This window comes from Arvicola amphibius, chromosome 7, assembly GCF_903992535.2.
Source record: "Arvicola amphibius chromosome 7, mArvAmp1.2, whole genome shotgun sequence".
In the NCBI taxonomy this organism is placed as follows: Eukaryota; Metazoa; Chordata; class Mammalia; order Rodentia; family Cricetidae; genus Arvicola; species Arvicola amphibius.
Window position 1 is genome coordinate 105803642 of NC_052053.1, and position 25135 is coordinate 105828776.

A 25135-nucleotide genomic window follows, 5' to 3' on the forward strand; every position below is an offset into this window, starting at 1 on the left:
GGACAGGCCAATTAGAGCAGTTCCATGACCAATATTATTCCAAATGGCAGTTGTGGTAAGCAGTCCCACAAGGTCGGAGTTTAGTTGACATGCACCTTGAACTAGATCGAAGCAATTTCTGATCCACACTAATTTAAACATTTACTGCCTAGATCATTCTACAGGTGCAAAATGTAGAACTTGATAAGCAGTCCCTGTCACCGCAATCAAAGAAATAAGTGACAGTTCGTAAAAAGAACACCAACGATACAAAAGAAATAATAAATACAAGTATTACGCACAGAAGCTGTAACCCCCACAGGCTTTTTCTCATTCAGTCCTTCCCACGAGAGTACAGATAATGAGATGAGATCATTTACATAGGGTGCCAAAGGGCGCCAACCTGTGAGCTCAGCTCCCCGAGCTCACCAACAATTGGCCTTCCAGTCCGATTACTTTTATGCTCTGATTTGGCTAGGCCATGATAACTAATCTTTGGCCAAATATGTGTCATTTGTAATGCTTTTCTAAATATAAGCTGACCATCGATGAGGGCGACCGAGTTCAGCTGCTAGTTTAACTGCTGGCGTGTTTTGAAGTTTGCTTATCTCAGTTCGCACAGATAAAAAGAGAGAAAAGCGGCTTAGGAAAGGAGGTCAGAGAGTGAGAGTTTGGCCCTGCCGTTGAGAGCTAGCTAGTCCAGCATGCAGAAGAATCTGGGCTCAGTTCCCAGGGTGGGGCGAGGGAGGTGTGTGTGTGTGTGGGGGGGGTGTTCAAAATTAGAATGTTTGTTTCCCTCCACATCACACCCAAAACCTTGAAAAGGACGTCCTAAAACCAGCTGTTAAAGACTTCTTCATGCTCTCACAAATCTTGTTGACTGCTCTACCAACAGCGGAGTCGCCAAGTAATTAAGTCTCCCCTGCCTTCTGTTCCTGTTTCAACACTTCGGCGGTCCCACACGCAGAAGGGACGCGCATGACTCCCTGAACCGGGATGCGTGCGTATTTCCCCCGACGCCGCGGAGCCGCCCGGGACACAGGCCAGGATGCCGCCCGGGAGTCCCGCCTTCAGGGACTCTCTGGGCGGAGCCTCGGGTTGTGATCCGTGGCGTAGAAGGCGCGCGTCCACGGTCTTCCGCTCACTGCAGAGCAGGAACCGCGGGGACAGCGATGAGCTGGGAGCTGCTGCTCTGGCTGCTGGCACTATGCGCGCTGATCTTGTCTCTGGTGCAGCTCCTGCGCTTCCTGCGGGCGGATGCCGACCTGACGTTGCTATGGGCCGAGTGGCAAGGGCGACGCCCAGGTGAGCAGCTGCAATGGCCTGGGCTCCGAGTGAGAGCCCTTGCTAGAAGTGGCAGAGGAACATACGGAGCCTCTGTGGCCAAGTTAAGCCTTGCCCAAGGGCTGAGGGCCCGGAGGAAGCGGCAGTGGCTAAATAGGCAGTTCTCACTCTGTCGCTTGTTTGGTTCATGGTTGGTACTAATGTACCATGCCGCTGAGAGTAGGAGAGAAAACGTCAAACTCCAAGAGAGCGCTGCAATCCTCTGATGCCCGCAGGACACAGACTTCTTCAGTAGGATCCCAGGGATCCTGGGACCCTATCAGGGAGGACATAGTGGAGAGCAGAATGTGTCCCCAGCTTTATAAGAAGCCTAGTGTCTGTGCAACCAGAACATGTTTATCTGTGCCCTTTTACTCTCCCGACGCACTGAAAGGAAATTCGGTCTGACTCACCCACTTACCTCATTGCTATGAAAGAGTCACAACAGAAAGCCCTGAGCTGGCGCTTGGCCAGGAGGGAGATCACTCTGAGCAAACTAAGGTACATTTCACCTGCTCCATTTTAGTCTGCGCCTTGCTCCATGCTTGATATTTGCTTAATGCATGGTTCACATGCTTAGATATATCAGTTCATAGATGCTGCGTGTCGTGTCAGGTGTGCAGTGTGCTCAGTACTTCACAAATGGCCCCTGACCTTTGGAACAATTCTTATAACGTGGGCACTATTCGTATTGCTTATCAGAGACGGTGACAGAGAAACTAAAAGCCTGCCCGAAGTAGGCTATTGATCCTTAAAGGACTAAGTGGGATTCCAATGTCCACGGTGACAAGTACACAGAGCAGCCCAGGGATCACGGTTTGAAGCAGCTCGTCACTCAGCTAGGGCATTCATGCAGTCTGCAGGGCAGGAGCCGGTGAAAACTGGGTCCTGGAGACCGAAAGGTAAAGAGAGGACGGTATTTTGTGTCCTTCCCAAACTCTGGCAGATATCCTTGCTGTTTCACTTCTGAGGCTGCATTTCTTGGGCTCTAACAGGTACAGGTGCAGTACTGCCAAACACAACTGCAGTGTGCTTGTAGATTCACTGTTGCAAAACCCGGCAGAGACAGGGCTGCCGCCTGTAGGCCGTCTCAGTTTCGATGGCGGGAGCCCCGATATTAATTTCTTTTAACCGTGACTCCCTCTTCCCTGATCACTATTTAGGCCGATGGGATGTGGTCCAGTTCACTCCCGTTAGCTGCCTGGGGGAGTTTGTGTTTGGGCCTTCGTGCTTTTATTTAATCTGAAGATTGAATTAAAATCAGCTTATAAATTATACAACTGTATAAAATAAACACGTTGGATTATATCTGAAATGTAAAATTGTTGACAGCATCCAAATGCATCTTGAGCAGCTAGCAAAAGTTGTTTTCCCACAGCAAGCAAGAGCTAAAAGCTAGCCACTAACAGGATTGTTTATTGACTCGTTTTTTGAGACTGTGTCTTGTGTAATCCCTACTGGCCTTGAACTCATTATGTAGTTGAGGATGATCTTAAGCTCCTGATTCTCCTGTCTCCACTTCGCAAGTACAGGAATTCCAGGCAAGCAGCTCTATGCCTGGCAAGAATTAGTACTTTTCTCGTGGTGTGGTGGAGAGACTTGGTACAGGGTCTCTTCATAGCTCTAGCTTCCCTGGAACTTGCTTTGTAGACCAGACTGGGCTTGAACTCATAGAGAGCCACCTGTTTCTGCCTCCAGAGAGCTGGGATTAAGGCATGTGCCATCATGCCTGGGGAGAATTAGAAATTTTTAAGAAAATATTGTATGAAGCCAGGCAGTGGTGGCCCATGCCTTTAATCCCAGCACTCAGGAGGCAGAGGTAGGTGGATCTCTGTGAGTCTGAGGCTAGCTTGGTCTACAGAGTGAGTTCCAGGACAGCCAGGGCAATTACATAGAGAAACACTGTCTCGAAAAATAAAAAACATAACAAAAAATTAAACAAGGAAAGAAAATATTGAATTAAATTTTGCTGGAAAAGTAAGGGTTTTTGTTTGTTTGTTTTTTCATTTTATTTTGTTGATTTTTTTTTGAGACAGGGTTTCTCTGTGTAGCCTGTCTTGGAGCTTGTTCTGTAGACCAGGCTGGCCTTGAACTCAGAGATCTGCCTGCCTCTGCCTTACTTGAGTGCTAGGATTAAAGGCACGCGCCACCACTGCCCGGCTGGAAAAGTACGGTTTGAAGTATTAAGTTGAATTACATTGTTAGTAGGTCCATAATTTGCATATATAATTGGATTTGTTACCACTTACTCACTGAGATGCTATAGCTTTGGCTCTGGAATGTCCTTCTGAGGCCCTGTGTCTAAGGTGTGGTGCTGCTCTAGTGTCCTTGGGGAAGAGTGTAAACAAAGGAGCAGGGATAGGTGACAGAGAAGGTACTGCTGAAGGTGGGCTGAGACTGTGACCTCTGTCTCAGTCTGGAGACAAGAGCTTTCCACAGTTGCGTGAGGATGGGGCAGAGAGCGGTTAAGGGCCTCAGGAGAGATGTATCAAGCTGGCTTGGGCACTAAACTCTAGGTTTCTTGTCAACTCTCAGAGTCCACCGGCCGGAGATTTTTGCGAGTGCTAGAGTCTATGGAAACACTTAGTAAACAGAGACAGATGCTAAGTTAAATTGTTCTCTATTTCGGTATGGGAAGATGTGTTTCTGGTCTATGATCATATGGACATAACTGAGCCTGAGAATATTTTCTCTTTGGCTTCATATGATAGGTATGATTTTGTGGGGGAAAAAAAGAAAAGAAAAAGAAAGAAAAGAAAGAAAAATAGTGAACCCTGTTAACGTAGGGTGTTGGGGACCAGCCTCGACTGGATTCACACGTTCTGGGTAGAAGTTTGAGGATTAGGATTATTAAGTAAAAAGGAACAGAGATAAGAGAGAAATAACAGATGAAACACAGAATAGCATCAGGAGGGGCATTCAGTAAATACTGAAGCACCCCTGTATTTTCCATGTCTTTTTAGACCATACTTTAAAAGAGCAGGGGTGAGGCAACAGACTTCATTAACATGATGAAAGGAATCATTTGGTCAAGATGGAGCTGATACACCTCTGTGCTCAAAATACTAAGTAACCACTCTAGGTCAAGACCCCTTGTTTTGTAGTCACCTGTTGTCAACAGCTTTGAAAGAGCAAAACAAGTTCGAGCTCTCTGACCTCTAGTCAGGACTGGGCTCACATCTTTGGGCCCTGACACTAGGGTATGTTTTATCAAACTTAAAAAAAAAAGATTTATGTGCATTGCTTCATGTGCATTGGTATTTTGCCTGTGTGTATGTCTGTGCTTGGATCCTCTGGAACTAGAATTACAGACATTTGTGAGCTGCCAGGTAAGTGCTGGGAATTGAACCTTGGTCCTCTGGAAGAGCAGCCATTGATCTTATCCCCTGAGCCATCTCTCAAGCCCCCTATTATCAAACTTTTTGTGAGCAATTATAAATGGTTGTGTGAACACCTCTCTCTCTCTCTCTCTCTCTCTCTCTCTCTCTCTCTCTCTCTCTCTATTTTAAAGACAAGGTTTCTACATGTAGCTCTGGCTGTCCCGTAGCTCACTCTGTAGACTAGGCTGGCCTCGAACTCACAGAGATCAACCTGCCTCTGCCTCTTGAGTGCTGGGATTAAAGGTGTGCGCCACCACATACGTCTCATATTCATGCAGATTCTTTGGTCAATAGAGCCTCTCCCCAAAAGCTTCTTTCCTGAAAGGGAGGCTTTGTTTACATAGTTGGGTTATTTACAGGACACGTTATATGTGTATGAATGCCTCCGAAACAGTTGGGTTTCAAAATACTGCCTCTGTTTAGGGCTTTAACTGTAGTTGGATGACTGTACGTGTGTCCATTATGCTTATAACATGGATTCAGCACCAGGGAACTAAACTGACCATATCTGAATGTATGTACCATAGGATAGCAGACAGTGGGGATTCTGTTGCTTCCGGGATTCTTGGTGTTTATTTGGTTTATACTTATTCATGGAGCCCTTTCGATGTTCTAGTCTCTGCAAGGAGTTAGTTTACAGTGAAGAAGAAGGACAGGGTCTCAGCCTCAATGGGTTTAACTGACTAATTGGGGGGGGGGCCGTGTGACTTACTCTAGAAAACCTCAATTTTCTGAAGAACTCAGACTCCCTGAAGTTCTTGTGAGGGTTTAATATGGGATTGTGTTAAGCTCACAGACAAGAGTGAAGCGAAGCCAGCCTAGATAGCCTTATAACCTCCCCCCGCCCCCGTCGTGAAACAAACTAGAGTCCACTAGAGATCAGGCCTGAGGCCTGGTGAGTGCTAACAGGACCCCGGACCTTAGCACAACTGACTCCATGATGGAAGTGACATTCAGGCTGTAAAACTCAGCCTGTAGACAGAACCACCCGTCAAAAATGAAAACAAAGACCTACTCCATCAAAGTCCATAGTCTGGGAAAAATCTCTAAATGTCCTAACCTTGCTTTTTGGCTTCTGTATGTATTTCTCCTGCTGGCTAACTGTTCTTGTTGAGTGAAGTATGTCAACCCAGGACATGGTTTCTGTGCTTAAAAGCTCACCCTGAGAAAGGCTCAGTGCTACAGTGGGATCCTAAGCACCAAGTAGGCTGTCGGGCAGCTTTCTATAGACTTACACCCACATCCGAGCCGTCTTCTCTGCTGACTACCCTGCAACAATGAGGTCAGCAGTTAAAGCCGCTTGCTGCATAAGCTTGGTGACCTGAGTTCCACCCTGGAAGTCACAAAAAGTTGGAAGAAAAGAACTGGCTTCTGAGATTGTCTCCTGACCGCCTACATGTGCACAAGAAGTGCACACATGCCCTGTGCATGCATGCACAGTAATAATGATGATGACATTCAGAAAATTAAATCCAGGAAGAGGACTGGGGCAAGGTATTAATGCTGCCGTGACCCTGGCACTTAAGATGTGGAGGCAGGAGGATGAAGTACGTGTTTCAGGCAAGCATAGTAAGATACTGTCTAAATGACAGCAGCAACAACAGAAACTCAGGACGATTATGTCATACCATTGAGCAGCATATGGTATTTCCGAAGGTCTCATCTGTGCTTTCGCTTCAGAAATTAGAATCAGAAAACTAAACAGTGGGCGGGAACGTCAGAATCATTTATCCGAATCTCCCTTTTAGTAGAGAAAGCAACGAGTGTCTAGTCAGTAGCCTTAATTTTCTTTGTCAAATAAGTAGGTTAATTGAGTCTGATAGTGGCACTGTGTAGTTATGAGGCTTAGCTACAAATCGATGCTCGTAAATTTACCCAGATTCCAAAATAAACAGCATGTCGTGTGGGTGACTTATTAATAACGGGTTGTATTCACAATTTTTATGAAGACTGTAAGCGGAGACTGCTTGCTCCCTCAGCAGAAAACTGTGGTAGAAGATGTTTTCTTATGCTACTTGAATTCTATTTATTTGCCTATTTATTTTGTTTGCTTGTTTGAGACAAGTTCTCTTCACAATCAGCTGGCTCCAACTGACTATGTAGCCTTGAACTTCATACCCTCTTGACTCTACCTTCAAAGTGCTGGGATTACAGACATATACCGCCATGCCTGGTTCATGAAGTTGTTCGAGATTGGTCCCAGACTTTGTGTATTCGAAGCAAGCATTCTTACAGCTGAGCCAATCCCCCTACCCAGGACACTGGACATTTTATGCCGTACTTACTAGACCTTCATATTTAGTAGTGGCATTTTTTAAAGTTTACTTATTCCATTCGTGTTCTACTGCTCATTGGTGTAGGTGTGTCTTCTATCACATACTGTAACCCCTCCTCTTTCCTCCACAGAATGGGAGCTGACCGACATGGTGGTGTGGGTGACGGGAGCATCCAGTGGCATTGGTGAGGAGCTGGCTCTCCAGTTATCTAAACTCGGGGGGTCGCTGGTGCTGTCAGCCCGCAGGGCGCAGGAGCTGGAGCGGGTGAAGAGAAGGTGCCTGGGTGAGTCAATTTCCCACAGCAGCCATGCTTCCTAGAAGTGAGGGAGGTGGGACTGTCCTGTGCAGCTCGCGCTGACTCCTGGGCTTCTCGCACTGCTCCTCCTTCTCTTCTCTTACTTCTTTGCCTTCTGCTCTGCCCCCTCTTTTGATATTGAGGGGTGAGTAAGCACCAGTTCTCAAGTGCTGGTGGATTTTAATGATCAAATGACTTGCATCTTTGTTTTAGAAGAGGCTCTTATCTGTAGCATTCCTGTGTATAACTAATGAGATGTAGTTAGGAACGATCCTTATTCACTTTGATTTATGCCAGATAATAAATTCATGGGTGTGTGTGTGTGTGTGTGTGTGTGCGCGCGCATGTGTGTTAGGATGATGAACAAAAAGAAAGGAAAGAAATAAGGCTTAAAAATGAACCTGGCCCAGCGGTGGTGGCGCATGCCTTTAATCCCAGCACTCGGGAGGCAGAGACAGGTGGATCTCTGTAAGTTCGAGACCAGCCTGGTCTACAAGAGCTAGTTCCAGGACAGGCTCCACACAATGAATGACACTTCATTGACTTGAGTTTTCGTGAAGTCACGTTCACTGTGATAGTAACCTTAGAGAGTGTTTAGCATTTAGTACTTTAATATAGTCTTAAACGTGTGTGTGTGCCTCTGTGTGTATGTGATCTCCGTCTGTTACTTTCATTATCTTTCTTTCATTTTGCTGACTGCATTCACCCAGTGATAAGAGTTCTTTGCCCCGACTCTCAATAAAGTCACAAGGTTGTTTTCATGATGTTGCTTTCAAAAACCTGTGTTCTATGCTTTTTTAATTTAATAGTTATTGGTCCTCTACCTCTGTGACTTGTAAGGCCCGCTCTAGCAAAGAGGATAAATCATGTCAGCCGAGCTGAGCTGGTGTGAGGACCATTGGCCCCTTTTCTTCTGTGTGGTCTCTGGTGCAAGCCTTAACATTTTTTAAAAAGCCCCATGTTCTTTCATCTCTTTGCCCACAAGACTTCTGTTCCTCTCACATTCTACGTACTTGGTTGTTTTTCTTAGTGATATTTATTATTTTACATTCAAGTCCAGAATAATTCATTTCAATTGTTCCACCGGTGACAAGAAATAGAAAGGATCAATATGTTCCTGTCTTAGGGTTTCTATTGTTGTGAAGAGGCACCATGACCACAGCACCTCTTATAAAGGGAAACTAATTGGAGTGGCCCACTTACAGTTTCACAGGTTCAGGCCGTTATCATCATGGCGGGGAGCATGGCAGCATGCAGGCAGATGTGCTGGAGAAGTAGCTAAGAGTCCTACGTCTTGCAGGCAACAGGAGGTTGAACTGAGACACTGGGAAGTATCCTGAGCATAGAAAACCTCAGTGACACACCTCTTCCCACAAGGCTATACCCACTCCAACAAATCCACACCTACTAATAGTGTCACACCCCATGAGCTTATGGGGGCCAATTACATTTAAACTACCACATTTCCTTCCTTGGCCCCCAAAGCTTATAACAGTATCATAATGCAAAATGCATTTAGTCCAACTTCAAAAGTCCCCGTAATCTATCACAGTCTCAACAATGTTTTAAAGAACATAGTTCAAAGTCTCCGTTGATGGAGACTGCTCATTTGTTTCCTGGCCACTCAGACCTGAAATAATCACACAGAAACTATATTAACTGCAATACTGTTTGGCCAATAGCTTAAGTGTATTTTTAGCTATCTCTTACATCTTAAATTAACCAGTTTCTATTATTTTATATTTTACCATGAGGCTCATGGTTTACTGGTACTGGCTCACAGGCATCTTCCTCTGGCAGCTACATGGCATCTCTTTGACTCCGCCTACTCCTCTGTCTGCTTAGAATTCCCATCTTGCCCTATTCTGCACTGCAATAGGTCCAAAGTAGCTTCTTTATTAACCAATGGTATTCACAGCTTACTTACAGAAGAGCATCCCATATTACCTCCCCCTTTCTGTCTAAATGAAAAACAAGGTTTTAATGCCCAATCTGGTCCAGCTTCTCAAAGGATATTGACTGAAGGAGATTCTCCAGCAAGTCTCTTCTGAGATTCATGCAATCTCTTAACTGTAATCACCTGTATAAAAAAAAAGCAGATCACATGCTTCCAGCATATAATGGCACAGGATATACATTACTGTTCCAAAATGTAAGGAAGGGAGTATAGCAAGGAAATACTAGACCAAAGCAAGACTGTAAACCAGCTGGACAAACACCAAACTGCATCTCCATGTCTGATGTCAAAACGCTCTTCAGATCTCCAGCTCCGTTCAGCTTTGTTGACTCCAACACACTTCTTTCTTTTGGGTTGGGTCCACTTCCCCGTTAGCAGCTCTCCTTGGCAGGCATCCCATGATTTTTGGCATCTGTAACAACTTGGGTTGTCCAAGGTAATCCAGGCTTCAACTTCACAGCTTCATGCAATGGCCCTCCGTTCAGGGACACCCCTGACACATGCCTCATCTTAGAAGTTTTCCTTAGGTATGGAGGCAAATTCCATAACCTGTTTCTTTTAACCTTAACTCTAAAGCCAGAACCACACAGCTGAAGCTGCTGAGTTCTGCTGCTCACTGGGACTGGGACATGGCCCCCTTGTTTAACTACATCTTTATCAACTTTCTGCCCTTCATTCCCTAAGCTTGGCTGTCTTGAAACTTGCTCTGTAGACAAAGCTGGCCTCAAACTTAGAGATCCGCCTGCCTCTGCCTCCCCAGCGCTAGAATTACAGCCCTGCCCCTTCCAGCTCTAAGCTTTTCTTTAGTTCCCTTTCACAAGTTGGAAACTTAGCTGGTGGGCTCTTGCCCTATAGGTCAGCATTCCTTATATTCCCTTTCTTAACCATTTATCTCCTTGAACACAGGACTTTGCTTCATTCTACTTCCTGGTACTTTTTTTCTCCACAAAATTTACATTTTTTTAATTTACCCTGATCAGCTTGCTCCTTTTCATTATAAATCTTTATAAGCATGAACTCCAGTAACCACATGACAGTCTATAATAGGCTGTTTTGAAATTTCCTCTGCCAGGGAATTAAACCAAAATTCTTCTCTTTAACCTCAGGCATATTCCTCCGACAGGGGTAAAATGCAGCCACTTTCTTCATCAAAATATCACAAGAGCAATCTCTAGGTAACATACTTAAATTCTTCTCCTCTGAAACCTCTTGAGTAAGCAGCCCCCCACAGTTCAAATCACTCTTTGCACCTCTGTCTCCCATGCTCTAGTATGGCCCATTAAGCGGTGCCAAAAACATTCTACTGCTTTCACAACTCCAAGTACCAAAGTCCATATTACTCCAAACAGAACCATGGTCAGGCCTATCACAACAATCCTCCGTCCTTGGTACCCTCTTTTGTCTCAGTTAGGTATTCTATTGCTGTGAAGAGACACCACGACCATGGCAATTCTTTTTTTAAAAATATTTATTTATTTATTATGTATACAGCATTCCTTCCATGTATGGCTGCAGGCCAGAAGAGGGCACCAGATCCCATTACAGATGGTTGTGAGCCACCATGTGGTTGCTGGGAATTGAACTCAGGACCTTTGGAAGAGCAGGCAATACTTTTAACTTCTGAGCCATCTCTCCAGCCCCGACCATGGCAACTCTTAAAAAGCATTTAATTGGGGTGACTCACAGTTTCAGAAGTTTAGTCCATTATCACCATGGGGGAGAATGATGGTGTAGAGGCAGATGTGTGCCAGAATAGTAGTTGACAGCGCCACAGCACGTGGTGGGAAGTCAACTGAGACACTGGGCAGTATCCTGAGCATAGAAAACCTCAAAGCCCAACCCCACAGTGACACACTTTCTCCAACAAGGCCATACCCACTCTAACAAGCCACACCTCCTAATGGTGCCACTCCCTGTGGGATTATGGGGGCCAATTCCATTCAAACTACCACAGTCCCAATATGCTTTTAAGTAGGAATTGTATGAAGACCTGGGTGCTATTTACGTCTTGGAATCACTGGCCTAAGGAGAGAAGCTTCTCCCCCCTCCCCCACCCCACTCCTGGGCTTCTTAGCTTCTTATAGATTTATAGGATGATCTTAAAAGAAAAGACTTAGTTTTAATGATGTGTATATGTGTGAGTCTGTACATGTTTGTGCAGGGGCTCTTGCCAGTGGCGCTGGCTCTTGCTGGAGCTGTGGTTATAGATGGTTGTGACATGGCTAGCCATTGAACTCGGTGCTCTGCCAACGTGGCACATGCTCTTAACAACCGAGCCATCTCTCCAGCCCTAAACTGGGGTTCTAAATGTGTGTATGATCAACTGAACTTGGTGAGTCTATTGCAAAAAGAAAAGTAGCTCTATACTTATCAAAAAAACAAAACAAAGCTGTTGTATAATTTCTCCTCCTCTTTTTGTGGGTGGAGCTGTTTTTTCTTTCTGATGTGCAGCCTGTGCGGCCTCAAGATCCCAGTCTACCTGGCTCCATGCCGAGTACCTTGTTGTTGTAGACCACTGTGTGGGATTGGTTGAGTCTCCTCTGTTTCCAGCTAGTAGTATAATATCTCTTTTGCCTGTTTGTTTTTCATTTTTTGTTTTTCTGAGACAAGGGCTGGCCATATAATCTTTGCTCATCTGAAACTCGCGACGTAAACCAGAATAAACTCGTTTCTGCTGTCCTCCTTCTGCCTCCCAAGTGCTGGGGCCATAGCTTTGCTGTCACTTCCAGCTCGTTCTTTGTGAAGTTCCTCTGTGTGTAGCGAAGGGGAAGCATAGCGTGCTGCCTTCAGCCAGCCAGAGCGCTAGCTGGATAGCCTTGCATACCGTCACCTGGGCAGGGATGCTTTGGCAGAGTCGCCTCAAGTGAGTTCATTGCCGCCTTTTTGTGGGGTAGAGGTTAAATGGAACTGGAAAGTTGAGTTCCGTGGAACTGTGGGATGGCTTACTTATGGCTCATGTGTCTTTTTTTAGAGAACAGCAATTTAAAAGAAAAAGATATCCTGGTTTTGCCCCTTGACCTGACCGACACAAGTTCCCACGAGGCAGCCACCAAAGCTGTTCTGCAGGAGTTTGGAAAAGTAAGTTGCGTTTTATATCGGTGAAGCATGGATGGTGTTCTTTATCTGTCAAAGAGCTTTCCAGCTGTGGATCCCCTTCAAAGGGAGAGAGATGCAGAGCCCGTGCAGTGAGGTCGGGCTACGACTTAGCTTCTTAGCCGTTGGCTGCTGGACTCCAGCTTGTTAGTTCTTCTCATCCCTTCCCAAGCACTAATCTCTCCATGAAGAATGAGAGAAGTTAACATCTGTTGATGCTTTTCTTTTTTATGATACTTGTTACTTTACGTCAAATAGAGATTCTGTAGGTGAATTCTGCTTCCTTCCTTCCTTCTTTCCTTCCTTCCTTCTTTCCTTTCTTCCTTCTTTTCCCCTCCTTTCTTCTCTTCCTTTCTCCCTCCCTTCAGCTCTCTCTCTCTCTCTCTCTCTCTGGGACAGGCTTGATGTAGCTCTCTTCTAGATCTCACTACGTAGACCGGGCTGGCCTTGAACTTGGAGATCTGCCTGCTTCTGCCTACCAAGTGCTGGGATACACTTGGCTTTGCTTATTTTATTTTAGCTGCTACTAGAACCACATCACTGTCCCATTCACTCTTCAAGTTAACAATACGAGCAATCATTTTCTTAGACTGTCTTTAAGTATCCATTTTCTGATTTTTAGATTGACATTTTGGTCAACAACGGTGGAAGATCCCAACGTTCCTTAGTTCTCGAAACTAACCTGGATGTCTTCAAGGAGCTGATAAATCTGAACTACTTAGGGACTGTGTCCTTGACCAAGTGTGTTCTGCCTCACATGGTAGAGAGGAAACAAGGGAAGATTGTCACTGTGAACAGCATTGCGGGAATTGCGTCTGTGGCCCTTTCCAGCGGGTACTGTGCCAGCAAGCATGCTCTTCGGGTAAGGCAGCCCAAACTTATCCGAGCAAACTGTCCTCTCTACGTGTATGGGGCATACATCTTTTGGTAAATGTGCTGGATGGACCTGAGCCTTTAATGTGAGACAGAAATAAGAGAACTTGACTTCTCTTCTTCGATAACAGAAACAGCCCAGTAGTCTCTCCTGCTTAGAACTCATCAACAGATTGGCTTTGGGCACCTGTGTTACAGCATACCCGGTGCCAGACCCTGGGGATGTAGAGATGAGACCGAGTTCTTTCCTTGGGATAATCTACTCAGCGTCTCACCTCTCATCCTGCTCCAGCCCCTACCACGTCCTCCAGGCTCCGACACTTCTTCCCTCCGCATGTGTTTCAGGATGTTTTTGTTGTCCCATGTCTGTGACTTCTTTTCCTCCCCCTTTCCTTGTCTTTATGTCCCCTTCTCTCCTTGTGCATGCATGTCGGAGGTCGGTACTGCTGCACATCAGGCCTGGGCCCGTCTCTATTGGGCAACACGTGACTCTATTTCTCTGGTTTCTGTGGAAGAAGAGAATCTGATCAGGGCAGTGACTAAGCTTGAGCTGTGTTATATATCTGACCAGGTTTAAATAGCAGAACGGAGCGAATTTTTTTGTTTGTTTGTTTTTCGAGACAGGGTTTCCCTATAGTTTCTAGAGCCTGTCCTGGATCTAGCTCTTGTAGACCAGGCTGGCCTTGAACTCAGAGATCCGCCTGCTTCCGCTTCCCGAGTGCTGGGATTAAAGGCGTGCGCCACCACCGCCCAGCACGGAGTGAATTTTTAATTTTGGCTTGAGAGTAAATGTGAAGAAGTAGTAAACTCAGCCAGACAGTGTGGAAACACAGAACGCATGGCTCGTGTTTGGGAAGGAGAGTTTCAGTGGCACATCCTACCACTGGCATAATGAGAGACGGCGGCGCAGGTCACCAGGCTTTCACGGACATTGAAGTAATGGTTGAGGAAGACTCACTCTGCCATACAGAACGGACAGCGTAGAGTGACGAAGGGCTGGAGCCCGAATGCTTTCTTCAGATTTTGCGAGGGGTTGTCAATCAACCTCCCATAGAGACAGTCCCATCTTAGACAGATGCAGTAGAGGACAGGCCCCATCTGTTGGCACTTGGCCTCATGAGACATGCAGGACACTGTTAATAAAACACAGGGGAGCTGTACAGCCGGCCGGCCCTCTGAGGGTCTCTGTTTTGCTGAGTTGGATCCTCTGACACAATGTGGGCAGGTATAGCAGTAGTTCGGTAGCTGGATGCTGAGACTTGGAGGCTTGTATTTTGTTCTGGGACTGTCTCTTGTTGGGCAGACTGATCCTGAGCTCTCAAACCTGCCTTTATCACCCAAGAGCTGGGCTTACATGTGTGCACCACCGTGTCCCCAGAGGCCTTTTTAAAGAATACATTTCCTTCTCGTAGTCCTAGAAGTTACAGTGAACATATATTTTAGTTATAAACTTATTGGCCTAGCAGCTCAGATTTCTTATTAACGCTTATAACTTATATTAGCCCATTATTCTTGTCTATGTTAGCCATGTGGCTCGGTACCTTTTTCAGCGAGGCAGTCGTATCCGTTGCTTGCTCTGTGTCTGGATCGCGACCTGCAGACTAGAACTTATTTTTTAAAGAAAGTATTTATTTATTTTTATTTTGCGTCTATGCACCACATGCATGCAGTACCCATGGAAACCAGAAGAGGGCATTGGATTCCCTGGAACTGGAGTTACAGACCGCCATAAGCTACCACAGGTGCTGGGGAGACCTACAAGAGCAACAAGTGCTCCTTAACCAACAGGCTCTCCCTCCCTGTGTACACGATATGCCAGGAGAGGATTAAGAGTCTGTGTTGGTCGTTTGGTCCTCCCTGTGAAAATATTAAAGGTACAGGACTTTTTCATTCCTTTACCAGGTATTTCATTTTGGACCCTCTCTGAGGTAGGCACTGTGTAGATTTTGTTGTGTGACACTATTTCTGGGAAGACATGAACAACATCTGCCCACCCCAAGTAGGGAATAGATGACAGACCATGTAGTGTGAAGCGGCGGGGCTGCGTCCTGCCACCCAGCCACCGGCTAGCTTTACACCCGAAATAATTACACGGAAACTGTATTCTTTTAAAACACTGCCTGGCCCATTATCTGTAGCCTCTTATTGGCTAATTCTCACATCTTTCTTTAACCCATATTTAGTAATCTGTGTAGCACCACGAGATGTGGCTTACCAGGAGAGATCTTAACCTGCGTCCATCTCGGAGAGGAGCAGCATGGAGACTCACTATGGCGACTGCCTGAAGCGTCTCCCCAACTCTACTTCCTTGTTCCCACAATTCTGTTCTGTCTACTCCACCTACCTAATTTTCTGTCTCTTAAAGGGCCAAGGCAGTTTTCTTTATTAATTAACCAATGAAAGAAACATAGACAGATAACTCTCCTCCATCAAGACCAAAGTGTGGATACTATCCAAGTCCAACTTGGTGAGCCAATGAGTTTATTGGAATTACCGACAGGATTGTGCGTGAGGAGTTACTTACCATAGCAGAAATGACTCAAAGGCAGCTGCACCCCTAATGTCCATCTCAGCATGGGCGACAGCTCACAAAAGCGGGAACCCTGGAGCCCACTGCATAACCTGCAGGCAGTTCAGCAGGTTGGCGAGTTTCCTCTCCAGGTAGTTTGGTTGGCCTGAGTCTTTCTTAGCTTGGCTTGTCTGCTTCTTACAGTCAATTCAGCTTGTCTGAGAGTGACTCTCAACAGTCCTGACTGCTGATATATGCTTAGGGTGGGAGAGGCCTAGTGAATCTGGTCAGTTTCAGGGACTTCCTGAAGTGAGTTTGAGTTGTTTACTTTCTAAATTTAAAAGCATGGCTGCAGGATGGGATATTTCATTTCCCTTTAGAACATTGTTTTGCCTCCTTTCAATGTAGGGAGGAGCAGTGGGCTGTGTTCCTGCCACCCAGCTCCCAGCCGCCTGGCTAGCTTGTGCCCCGAAATAATTACATGGAAACTGTATTTATTTAAACACTGCCTGGCCCATTAGTTTCAGCCTCTTACTGGCTAACTCTCACATCTTGCTTTAACCCATATTTAGTAATCTGTGTAGCACCATGAGGTGGTGGCTTACCAGGAAAGATTCAGCATGTCTGACCAGGTGACTGGCTCCATGGCATCTCACTCAGAGAGGAGAGGCATGGCTTTTTTTTTTAACTTTCCTTCTTCCCAGTATTCTGTTCTGTCTACTCCACCTATCTAAATCCTGCCCTATCAAAAAGCCAAGGCAGTTTCTTTATTAACCAATGACAGTCCTCCATCATTTCAAACATTCTGCATCTGAAGCAGCTTCTCTCCAAAATAGAAGGTTTTAGTCCCACAGGAAACCCCTATACATTGGCCAGTCTTTCAGCAGGAACCCCATCACCTCTGTGCTGGTTTGGAGTCACTACTTAAGAGCTGACAAATACTTAATGCTGTTAGATTGTGTACAAATGGGTTACAATTTTGTTTTTTAAGGTTGTCAGTACTATTTCATTTGTCTTTGTTTTGTTTTGCTGCCAGTCTCGTGTGGCACACGTTGGCCTCTAACTCCTTTCTTTGTTGAGGATGGCTTTGAACATCGGATCCCCCTGTTCCTCCCTTTCTCCTGAGGGGTAACAAGTGTGAGCTACCATCAAGTCTTTAAAACAATGCAGGAGCATTTCCTAATTAAGGAAAAAAATAAGGGGAGGCAAATATCTGTTTCTTTCTATTGGTTTGGAAATGGCCTGTATCTTTGAGTGCTGAAGACTTATCTTGGTGCTCAGAAGGTCCTGCAGTAGTGGTCACATCAGATTGTGACAAGTCATATCCTAGTCATTGTCTAGAGAATGACTAATCCTTCGCTGAAATTGAAGTAGACCACCCTCTGAACAGTGGAGGTGTCCTCCTGGACCCCAGATTAGCCACAAATTGCACCCAAATGCCTGCTTTCACAGAGAGATCCTCTATTAAGTGGGGAAGAAAAGTTAAAGTGGCTGCTGTCTGACTCAGGCAGAAAAACAGCATCAAATGACCTTGCCAGTGTGGTTTGTAAGAGATAAAAAAAAGGAGGTCTGTGTTAGAATGGGCTAAGATGTGGTGGTAAAGGAGATGGGGGATGAGGGAGAAAGGGATGGGGACAAAGGAATAGGGGTAGGGATGTTTGTCTTGGAAGGACAAAGGGCCGCCTCTGGATGGAGGGGAGACAGATGTGGCCCATAGAAAATGGGTGGTTTATAAAGGTAAAATGGGAAACCCTGTGTTATGATGAGGTGTTTAATTTTAATTGGGCATGTTAGTTAGGTGAGCCAAAGGGTGGTTCACAATTGCCTGTAACTCTAGCTCTGGAGGATGACACCTCCTCTTCTAAGCAGGCGTGTTCATTCCATGCACAGGTGTTAAGTGTTACAGCCCAGAGGGAGGAGGTTTCCTCTGTGCAAGAGTTACAGCTCTGAAGGGAAAGGCTGTCTGGCAGTTTGGAGCCAAGGAATACCAAAATGTCGCACCGTACAGCAAACCTCATACAAGAGATTAATTTAGAAAGATACAAGAGGGTGGCTGCCTCTGCTCTGGTGAGAAGCAGCAGGGAACTGAGCAGGAGGCAGGCTTCATATAGGGCTTCTTGTGGGGGGGAGAAGTTTTCCAGGGTAGAGATTGGTGGGATTTTGAGCTCAGGGATTGGTGGAGTTTGGGGCACAGGGATTGGTGGGGTTGGTAAGTTTTCAAACCCAGAAGTGGGTTGAGACTGTTTATCCTATCCACAATCAAAAATAACAAAAATAAATCTTTAAACACAGGCTCCAAAGCTACAGAGAAACCCTGTCTCGAAAAACAAACAAACAAAAAAAATGCCTTGATGAAGTCAGGTTTAGTGGCATAGGCCTATAATCCCAGGCACCTGGGAGGTTGAAGGAAGAGGTTTGAGCATTTAAGACCTGCCTGGCCTGCGAATAAGTTCAGAGCTAGTCTGGACAGCTTAGTTAGACCACTGTCTCCGAACAAATTGTGAAAAGGGTGTCGGCAAGATGGTTTGTAGGTGGACTTTGCTGTCCTGCCAACGGGCTCCCAAATAACCTCACAGATACAATGGCCAATAGCTTAGGCTTGTTGCTAACTAGCACCTACAGCTTAAATTAAACCATATTTCTTCTCTGTGTTCTACCATGTGGCAGAAACATTTTTCAACACAACTTGTTCATCTCTTGCTCCCTCTGCATCCGACTGGTGACTCCGCCCCACTTCTCAGGGTTCTCATAGTCTGGCTCTCCCGCCTAACCTCTTCCTGTCTAGCTGAGGCCAGTTGACTCTTTCTTAAACCAACGAGAGCAAAACATCTTCACAGTGTACAAAAGGATTATTCCACAGGAGTGTCACGACGTTTTACAGCCTGCGTTCATCCTCTGACCGCCATACTGTGTTCTAGCATGCCACACCCCCACATAAACAAATAAATAAAAAGAACAGAATTATTTTCATTTAATAAGTGCCAGAGATATAAGTGCTAGAGCCCTTGCCTAATGTGTACCAGGTCATATTCAGTCATCAATACTACAAGATGAGAAAAATGAATGCATGAATACGTAAAGCCTGATATGCTTATGTCACTGTACTGCCTGCCATTACAGAGCATGTATTTGGATAGCATATTATATTTCTTTTATTTCTTTGCTTTATCCTTTTCCTTTTTTCTTACGTTCTTGTTTTGTGGTCCTTAGGGTTTTTTCAATGCTCTCCAAGGTGAGCTCATGAAATATCCAGGGATAACATTTTGCAACGTTTACCCAGGGCCTGTGCAGTCTGACATTGTGAAGAATGCCCTAACGGAAGAATTAACTAAGGTAAAAATTCTAGAAGGGAAACATTGAATCCTTTGCTAGCTACATTTGCTTTATTGTGGAAGTCGGGTGCCTACTCAGAACTACTTATGAACTGTTCGCAGAAAGCAACAGCATTAAGAAAAGTGTCCAAGCTACTTGATAGTACTTCAGTGTCTCATTTTAACAATGGTTAGTGACATTGCCAGTCGGTTGCTTATAAACGGTTCACCATTGTAGATCCATCACTCTTATTAAGAAAGTCCTTTTATCTTTTTCTATTTCTTCCCCATTATTCCACTTGCTAAATATGAGTTATTTTTATGTTGTATGATACTGGGGATGAAAGCCAGGCAGGACCTTAACCAGTCTGGATAGTCCTTTTACTTCCGAACTGTACATCCTTAGTTAGCCCTTAATGTAAATCTTGGTGATTTGATATTTCTGGAACCAGGGTAATAAAATAGGCATTGGTACTTTATTATGAGGTAATTTTCATTAAAAGTAAAGCGTTTTCAGCAAGCGCAATCTCACACGGTGAGCGTATGACTTCTTCTATGCTCTTTGAAATATTGTAACTCGTAAGCCTCCAGGAGCACCTGTGAAGACTCCCAGTTGACAGGACTCATCCTGACAATCTCACTGCTAGACGGCCACTGGGTCCTTCCTAGGTGCTTTGGAATCCTCAGCATTTGCTTTGCTTTGACTTTCAGCCCAACAAAAGCATCGATCAGTCTTACAAGATGCCAACGAGCCGCTGTGTCCGGCTGATGCTAATCTCCATGGCCAACGATTTGAAGGAAGTTTGGATCTCTGATCACCCTGTCTTGCTGGGGGCATACTTGTGGCAGTATATGCCAACTTGGGCCTTATGGCTAACCTCCAAGTTGGGGAAGAAAAGAATTCAGAATTTTGAGAATGGTCTGGTAAGAGCAAATTATATATTTCTTCACAATTATGCATGAATCCTGTATGAAAATCCAGTTTTCAATGTTCTTAAAGATTTTTTATTTTTCTGATCCATACCAGTCTTATGATAAGAATAACAAGAATTTAGAAAACTGCTCTGTATCCACACAGCATATCCAATGGTTTACCGTACGATTTCTAATCTGGAAGAGTAAAATTTTTAAAAGGTAAAAGTCAAAATGAAGGCTGCCAGTTTCTCTTCTTCTGCTCACTGTTTGTCGTGTTTCAAAAAGCCCCTCATCCTGTTCACGATTTTACTTGTTTTATGACTATTTTTTTTAAAGATTTATTTATTTATTATAAATACAGAATTCTGGCTTTATGTGTGCCTACAAGCCAGAAGAGGGCACCATAGGTGGTTGTGGGAACTGAACTCAGGACCTCTGGAAGAGCAGCCAGTGCTCTTAACCTGTGAGCCATCTCTCCAGCCCTGCTTTATGGCGATTTCTAACTAAGTTGAGCGCCTCTTTTCTACTGGGCACTGCTTCTCGATGGTGGTACTCCATCCTTTCCACCTGGTGCTAGCCACACTCCATCTTGGATTATTATTTTTCTCTGTCTTTGTGCGAATTCTTGGATGAGCATAACTCTTACTCTTTCCAAACAAAGGCCACACTTAAGGGTTAACAGGTTGCCTTGTTTTATCTTGTAAACAGTGTATTAAAAGTTCATAAATAATTTTAGCGTCACACCCAAATATTTATTTTCTTTTTCCTTTCTTTCTTCTTTTCTCCCTTTCTCCTCCCCTCCCTTCCTCCTTCCTCACTTCTTCCATTCCTTCCTTTCTTACTACATATTTCTGGCTACCATTGACGTCCTTACATAAATCAAAACTGTCCTCAAACTTACAGAGATCCGCCTGCCTCTGCCTCCCAAGTACTGGGATTAAAGAAGGCATGCGCCACCACCATCAGACAAATAGTTAAACTCCGCCTACTCTGACCTGGTTTACAGTTAGCTGTCAGTAGGTGTGATCCAGAGGACTAACAATAAGAACACTCTTTGTTTAAGTAATGAGTAAGTAGAAAAGAATCGGCCCCATTCCTGCCACGTGGAGAAGATAAAAGTCCTAAGCCCAAGGGCAATATACGCACGTAGATCGAGAGTTTTGGCTGTGATGTTTTACGTCCAGTTGAAGTGTTTGCTCAAGGATTGGGAAGATCACTGTGACTGGATGATAATACAGCGGAGTTAATTAAACAGAGAAGCTTGGTTGACGAACACGGGTCAGTGACAAGAAGGGCTGCTTCACAATGCTGTCGCTCTTTTACAGGATCCAGACTTGCCTTATAAATTCTGGAAGACAAAGAAGGATTGAAACAACCCCTTGGAATGCCTGAGCCACTTGTTTGAGAATGATAAACAGCCTAAGTCTAGTAAGCTTACACATAGAACGTGGGTCAGTGACTGCCTCCCGGTTTAATTTTTGATACAAGTTTCTATTCAATACGTAATGAATAATAAATAATACCTTGCCCTGTATCTTAGAAATGTCTATGAATACATGCTACCTTCTTGAATAAAGTGACGTTCACAATATTTTAGCCTGCAGACCTAGAGTCGTGTTTTTCAGACCCTGTCCAGGTGTATATCTTTGTCGTCAACACTGTCTTAATTCACTTGTGCTTCTCAATGAAAATACCACCGGCTGGCTCCCCGTAGGCCATATCAGTTTGCTTTTCACTGTTCTGGGGGCTGGGAAGTCCACAGTCGAGGTATCGGCGTTATTAGAGTTGTGGGATTCTGCCTCATTCTGGCTCCAAGGTGGTGTCACACTGCTGTGTGTCCTCCCGGGAGAAGCGCTGTGACCTGACCCAGTGGAAGATTTGGAAGAGGGCAGTGCAATCCCCCCCCCCCTCACCGCACTCGTGGTTCTGTTTGTTTCTTTTTCTTTCTCAGAGCTGAGGGTTGAACCCAGGGCCTTTGCACAGGCTTAGCACATGCTACCGCTGAACTGTACCCATTTTTAAAATCTCATGTGTATGACATATGTGTGAGTACAGGTATGCACATATCACCGGGTGCGTGTGGAGGGCAGAGGACAACCTTGAATCTCAGTCTTCAACCTTCCACCACGTTTAAGACAGGGCTTCCTGTCTCCTGCTGCATACAATAGCTTAGGAGGCCTGCAAACTTCAGGCATTTTTTTTTAATCTTGAAGCACGGTTAATAAAAGCTCAGGGTCAGAAATTGGGGTTCAACCTGAAGATCCGAAAAGCAAAACAGCCAGCCACTGGCTCTTACCTCGACCTCAGTCCTAAATGGCGATCCTGCCTCCTGGAATTTCAGAAAGAGTCTGCATCTGAGAGCTGTCTCGCCCCATCTTATATTCCTCTCTAGGGCTGGGATCAAAGGCGTGCACCAATAGGATTAAAGGCGTGCACCGCCCGATTTCTATAGCAACTAGTGTGGCTGTTGGGACTAATGGTGTGTGTCATTGTGGCTACTGGTATTAAAGGTGTGTTTTACCATCACCTGGTCTCTAAGGCTGACCAGTGGGACCGTTCTACTCTCAGATCTTCAGGCAGTCTTTATTTATTAAAATACATTTGAAATGCCACTGCAGTCTCTCATCTCCCGGGGGAGCACCGGGACAACAGATTCATTGATACGGCTGGTTTTAGATGTGTTCACTTTTTCTCTTGAGACAGAGTGTCACCAATTTATCTAGCCTGACCTTTATCATGACCTGTAGCATAGGTAACAATCAAACTTCACTCCTGCTGTCGAAGCCTCTCATGGGGCCGAGATTAGAAGCCAGGGCCACTGGGCCCTGATCACTAATCCCACTCATGACTCAATCTGCTCTTCCAGGCCATGCCCTTTACTATTCTACTGCACTGGGATTTTTCAACATCAATTCAAAGAGAACAAACGTAATTCAAAACAGCAATGTGAGTTACAGAACACAAAGTGGATGGCTGGGCAGTGAGTGGATGCAAGGAATTATTTGGAACAATCCTTCATCCCAAATGCTTACACTGTCTTAAGGGAGAGTGGGCAGGTACAAAGGACTAGCTTGAAGCAGCTGGCAGGATGCATGGTAGCCTGTGCTAGGCATCATTATTAAATACCTGTGGTACCATGTGGTATACTGGCCTGCTTAACTTGTTCCACATATCAGCCACTAAGGTGGGTGACATTTTCTACCTTTTATATCTGCAAGAGATGCTAAGGTGACCCTGTGTAACTTTTTCAAGACCCCACAGCTATTCAGGCACAAGTAAACAGCCCGGAAAGAGCCCACTGGCATTCCCTCCTTGCAAATACCATCAATTCTATTTTGGCATTCAGCACCAGACAGCACAAAATAAACACAGGCTGTGATGGAAAAGCAACAGAAACAACAGGAGAAAGCCACAGTTCTTCACAAGCGCTTTGCAGTTTAGCTGGGATCAAACAGCACACATAAAACAGCTATGGAATGGTGGTTAGGCACATGGCAGGCTACCCCGTTGCTATCCTGGGGAAAGGGGGACGGTGACACAGAGATATACTCCACCAGGTACAGTAGACAGAAACACTGAGGTAAATGCACACGCAGAGATCATCCCAGGAGCATAAAACACAGTGCTATTTGCCAGAACGTGAGTAGAACACAGGCTCATCTCGTAAGAGACACACAGAAGCAGCTCCCCACGCTCCTGCTGCAGCTGTGGTCTAGCAATGCCTTAGGATGGCAATGTGGATGGGGTGTGTCATGTGTACATAAGCACTCAATGAGAGAGGACTGTTGCATGACCGGTGATAAAAATGGGAGTTATGACTTATTGCACACACCACACCTTAGGTAAAAAAAAAAAAAGAAAAGAACACTAGCATGATTTTCTTTTTAACTCTTTTGGGGTCTGATGCCCAGTTCCAAATAAATACTCAGAGACTTATTCTTATTTATGAATCCCCAGTCTTAGCTTGGCTTGTTTCTAGTCAGCTTTTCTAATTTAAATTAGCGGTTTCTCTCTAACTGTGTTTTGCCTCTGGGCTTTTTATCTTTATTCTATATCTTTGCTTCTTTCTTACTCTGTGACTGGCTGTGCAGCTTGGTGGCCTGCCCCTCGCATCCTCCTTTCCTTCTCCTTTTCTCGTTCCCCCCTCTCTTTTTCTCCTCCTATTTCTTCTCTCTGCCTGCCAGCCCCACCTCTCCTTTTTCCTGCCCAGCTACTGACCATTCAGCTTTTCATTAGACCATCAGGTGTTTTAGGTAGGCAAAGTAACACAGCTTCACAGAGTTAAACAAATGAAACATAAAAGAATGCAACACATCTTTGCATCATTAAACAAAAATTCCACAGCATAAATGAATGCAACACATCTTAAGCTGATATTCCACAACACTAGTATAAAAGAAATAATAGCACATAAGTCATATGTTAGGAAAATACGTCATGACAGGGGAATAATGTTGAAGTCATGGCATAATTGTCGCAGTGACCTTGAAGAAAGGAATAGAGACAGATAAAGAGTAGGAGGTCAGGGTATCAGAGGTATTTGCTTTCTGTTGTGTGCTAAACATCATAACCCAAAGCAAGTTAGTGGATAAAGGGTTTACTTCGTCTTGTTTCCAGGTCAGCACCTGCCACTGAAGGAAGTCAGGGCAGGACCTGAAGTAGAGACCACTGAGAAATGCTGCTTACTGGTCCACCCTCTGGCTCATGTTCAGCTGCCATATATATATATATATAGATATAGATAGATAGATAGATAGCCAAAACCTACCTGCTCAGGGATGGTGCTGCCTATAGTACCCTGGACCCTTCCACATCGATCATTAATCAAGACAGTTTCTTACAGACATGGTCATAGGGTAATTTTATGGAGGCAATTCTTCAGTTGAGAGTCTCTCTTCCCAGAGTTGTATATAGGTTGTATCAAGTGGGTAAAAAGAACAAAAAAGGGACAATACAAACACAAACAGCAAAGGGAACAAAAACAAAATAAACAAAAGCAAACCAGGGCAGAAGGATTAGTTTGTCCACAGTGTTTGGCTGGTATTGTGCCAGTTGTATTTGTAGTGTGTGAAGTAGATTTTGGGCGGGTATTCATAGCCTCCAGAGACAGACAAAGTAGGAGAGGCTTGACAAGAAAATTACTGTGGTCAGTCTCCAGCACTCTTTCTAGAAATGCAGGACCAAAGGGCACATACAAATCAACTTGAAGAAGAGTTCATGCCTG

The 25135-nt window shown here is 44.9% G+C and overlaps 1 protein-coding gene across 1 annotated transcript; it reads left to right on the top strand.

Moving 5' to 3' along the window:
• The first annotated feature begins 1072 nt into the window (after window positions 1-1072).
• On the top strand, window positions 1073-21502 carry Dhrs7 (dehydrogenase/reductase 7). Its single transcript, XM_038336319.2, has 7 exons — window positions 1073-1284; window positions 7089-7241; window positions 12182-12288; window positions 12926-13165; window positions 18896-19018; window positions 19708-19920; window positions 21237-21502. Exons 1-7 carry the CDS (start codon window positions 1152-1154, stop codon window positions 21279-21281), a joined length of 1014 nt encoding a protein of 337 aa, XP_038192247.1. The 5' UTR covers window positions 1073-1151; the 3' UTR covers window positions 21282-21502.
• The last annotated feature ends 3633 nt before the right edge of the window (window positions 21503-25135 follow it).

Excerpts from the sequence above, each read along its gene's own strand:
- Dhrs7 (XM_038336319.2), top strand. The coding sequence starts at position 1,152 with ATGAGCTGGGAGCTGCTGCTCTGGCTGCTGGCACTATGCGCGCTGATC. Across the intron at positions 12,289-12,925 it reads TTCTGCAGGAGTTTGGAAAA|ATTGACATTTTGGTCAACAA; the intron begins GTAAGTTGCGTT and ends TCTGATTTTTAG. Across the intron at positions 13,166-18,895 it reads CCAGCAAGCATGCTCTTCGG|GGTTTTTTCAATGCTCTCCA; the intron begins GTAAGGCAGCCC and ends TGTGGTCCTTAG.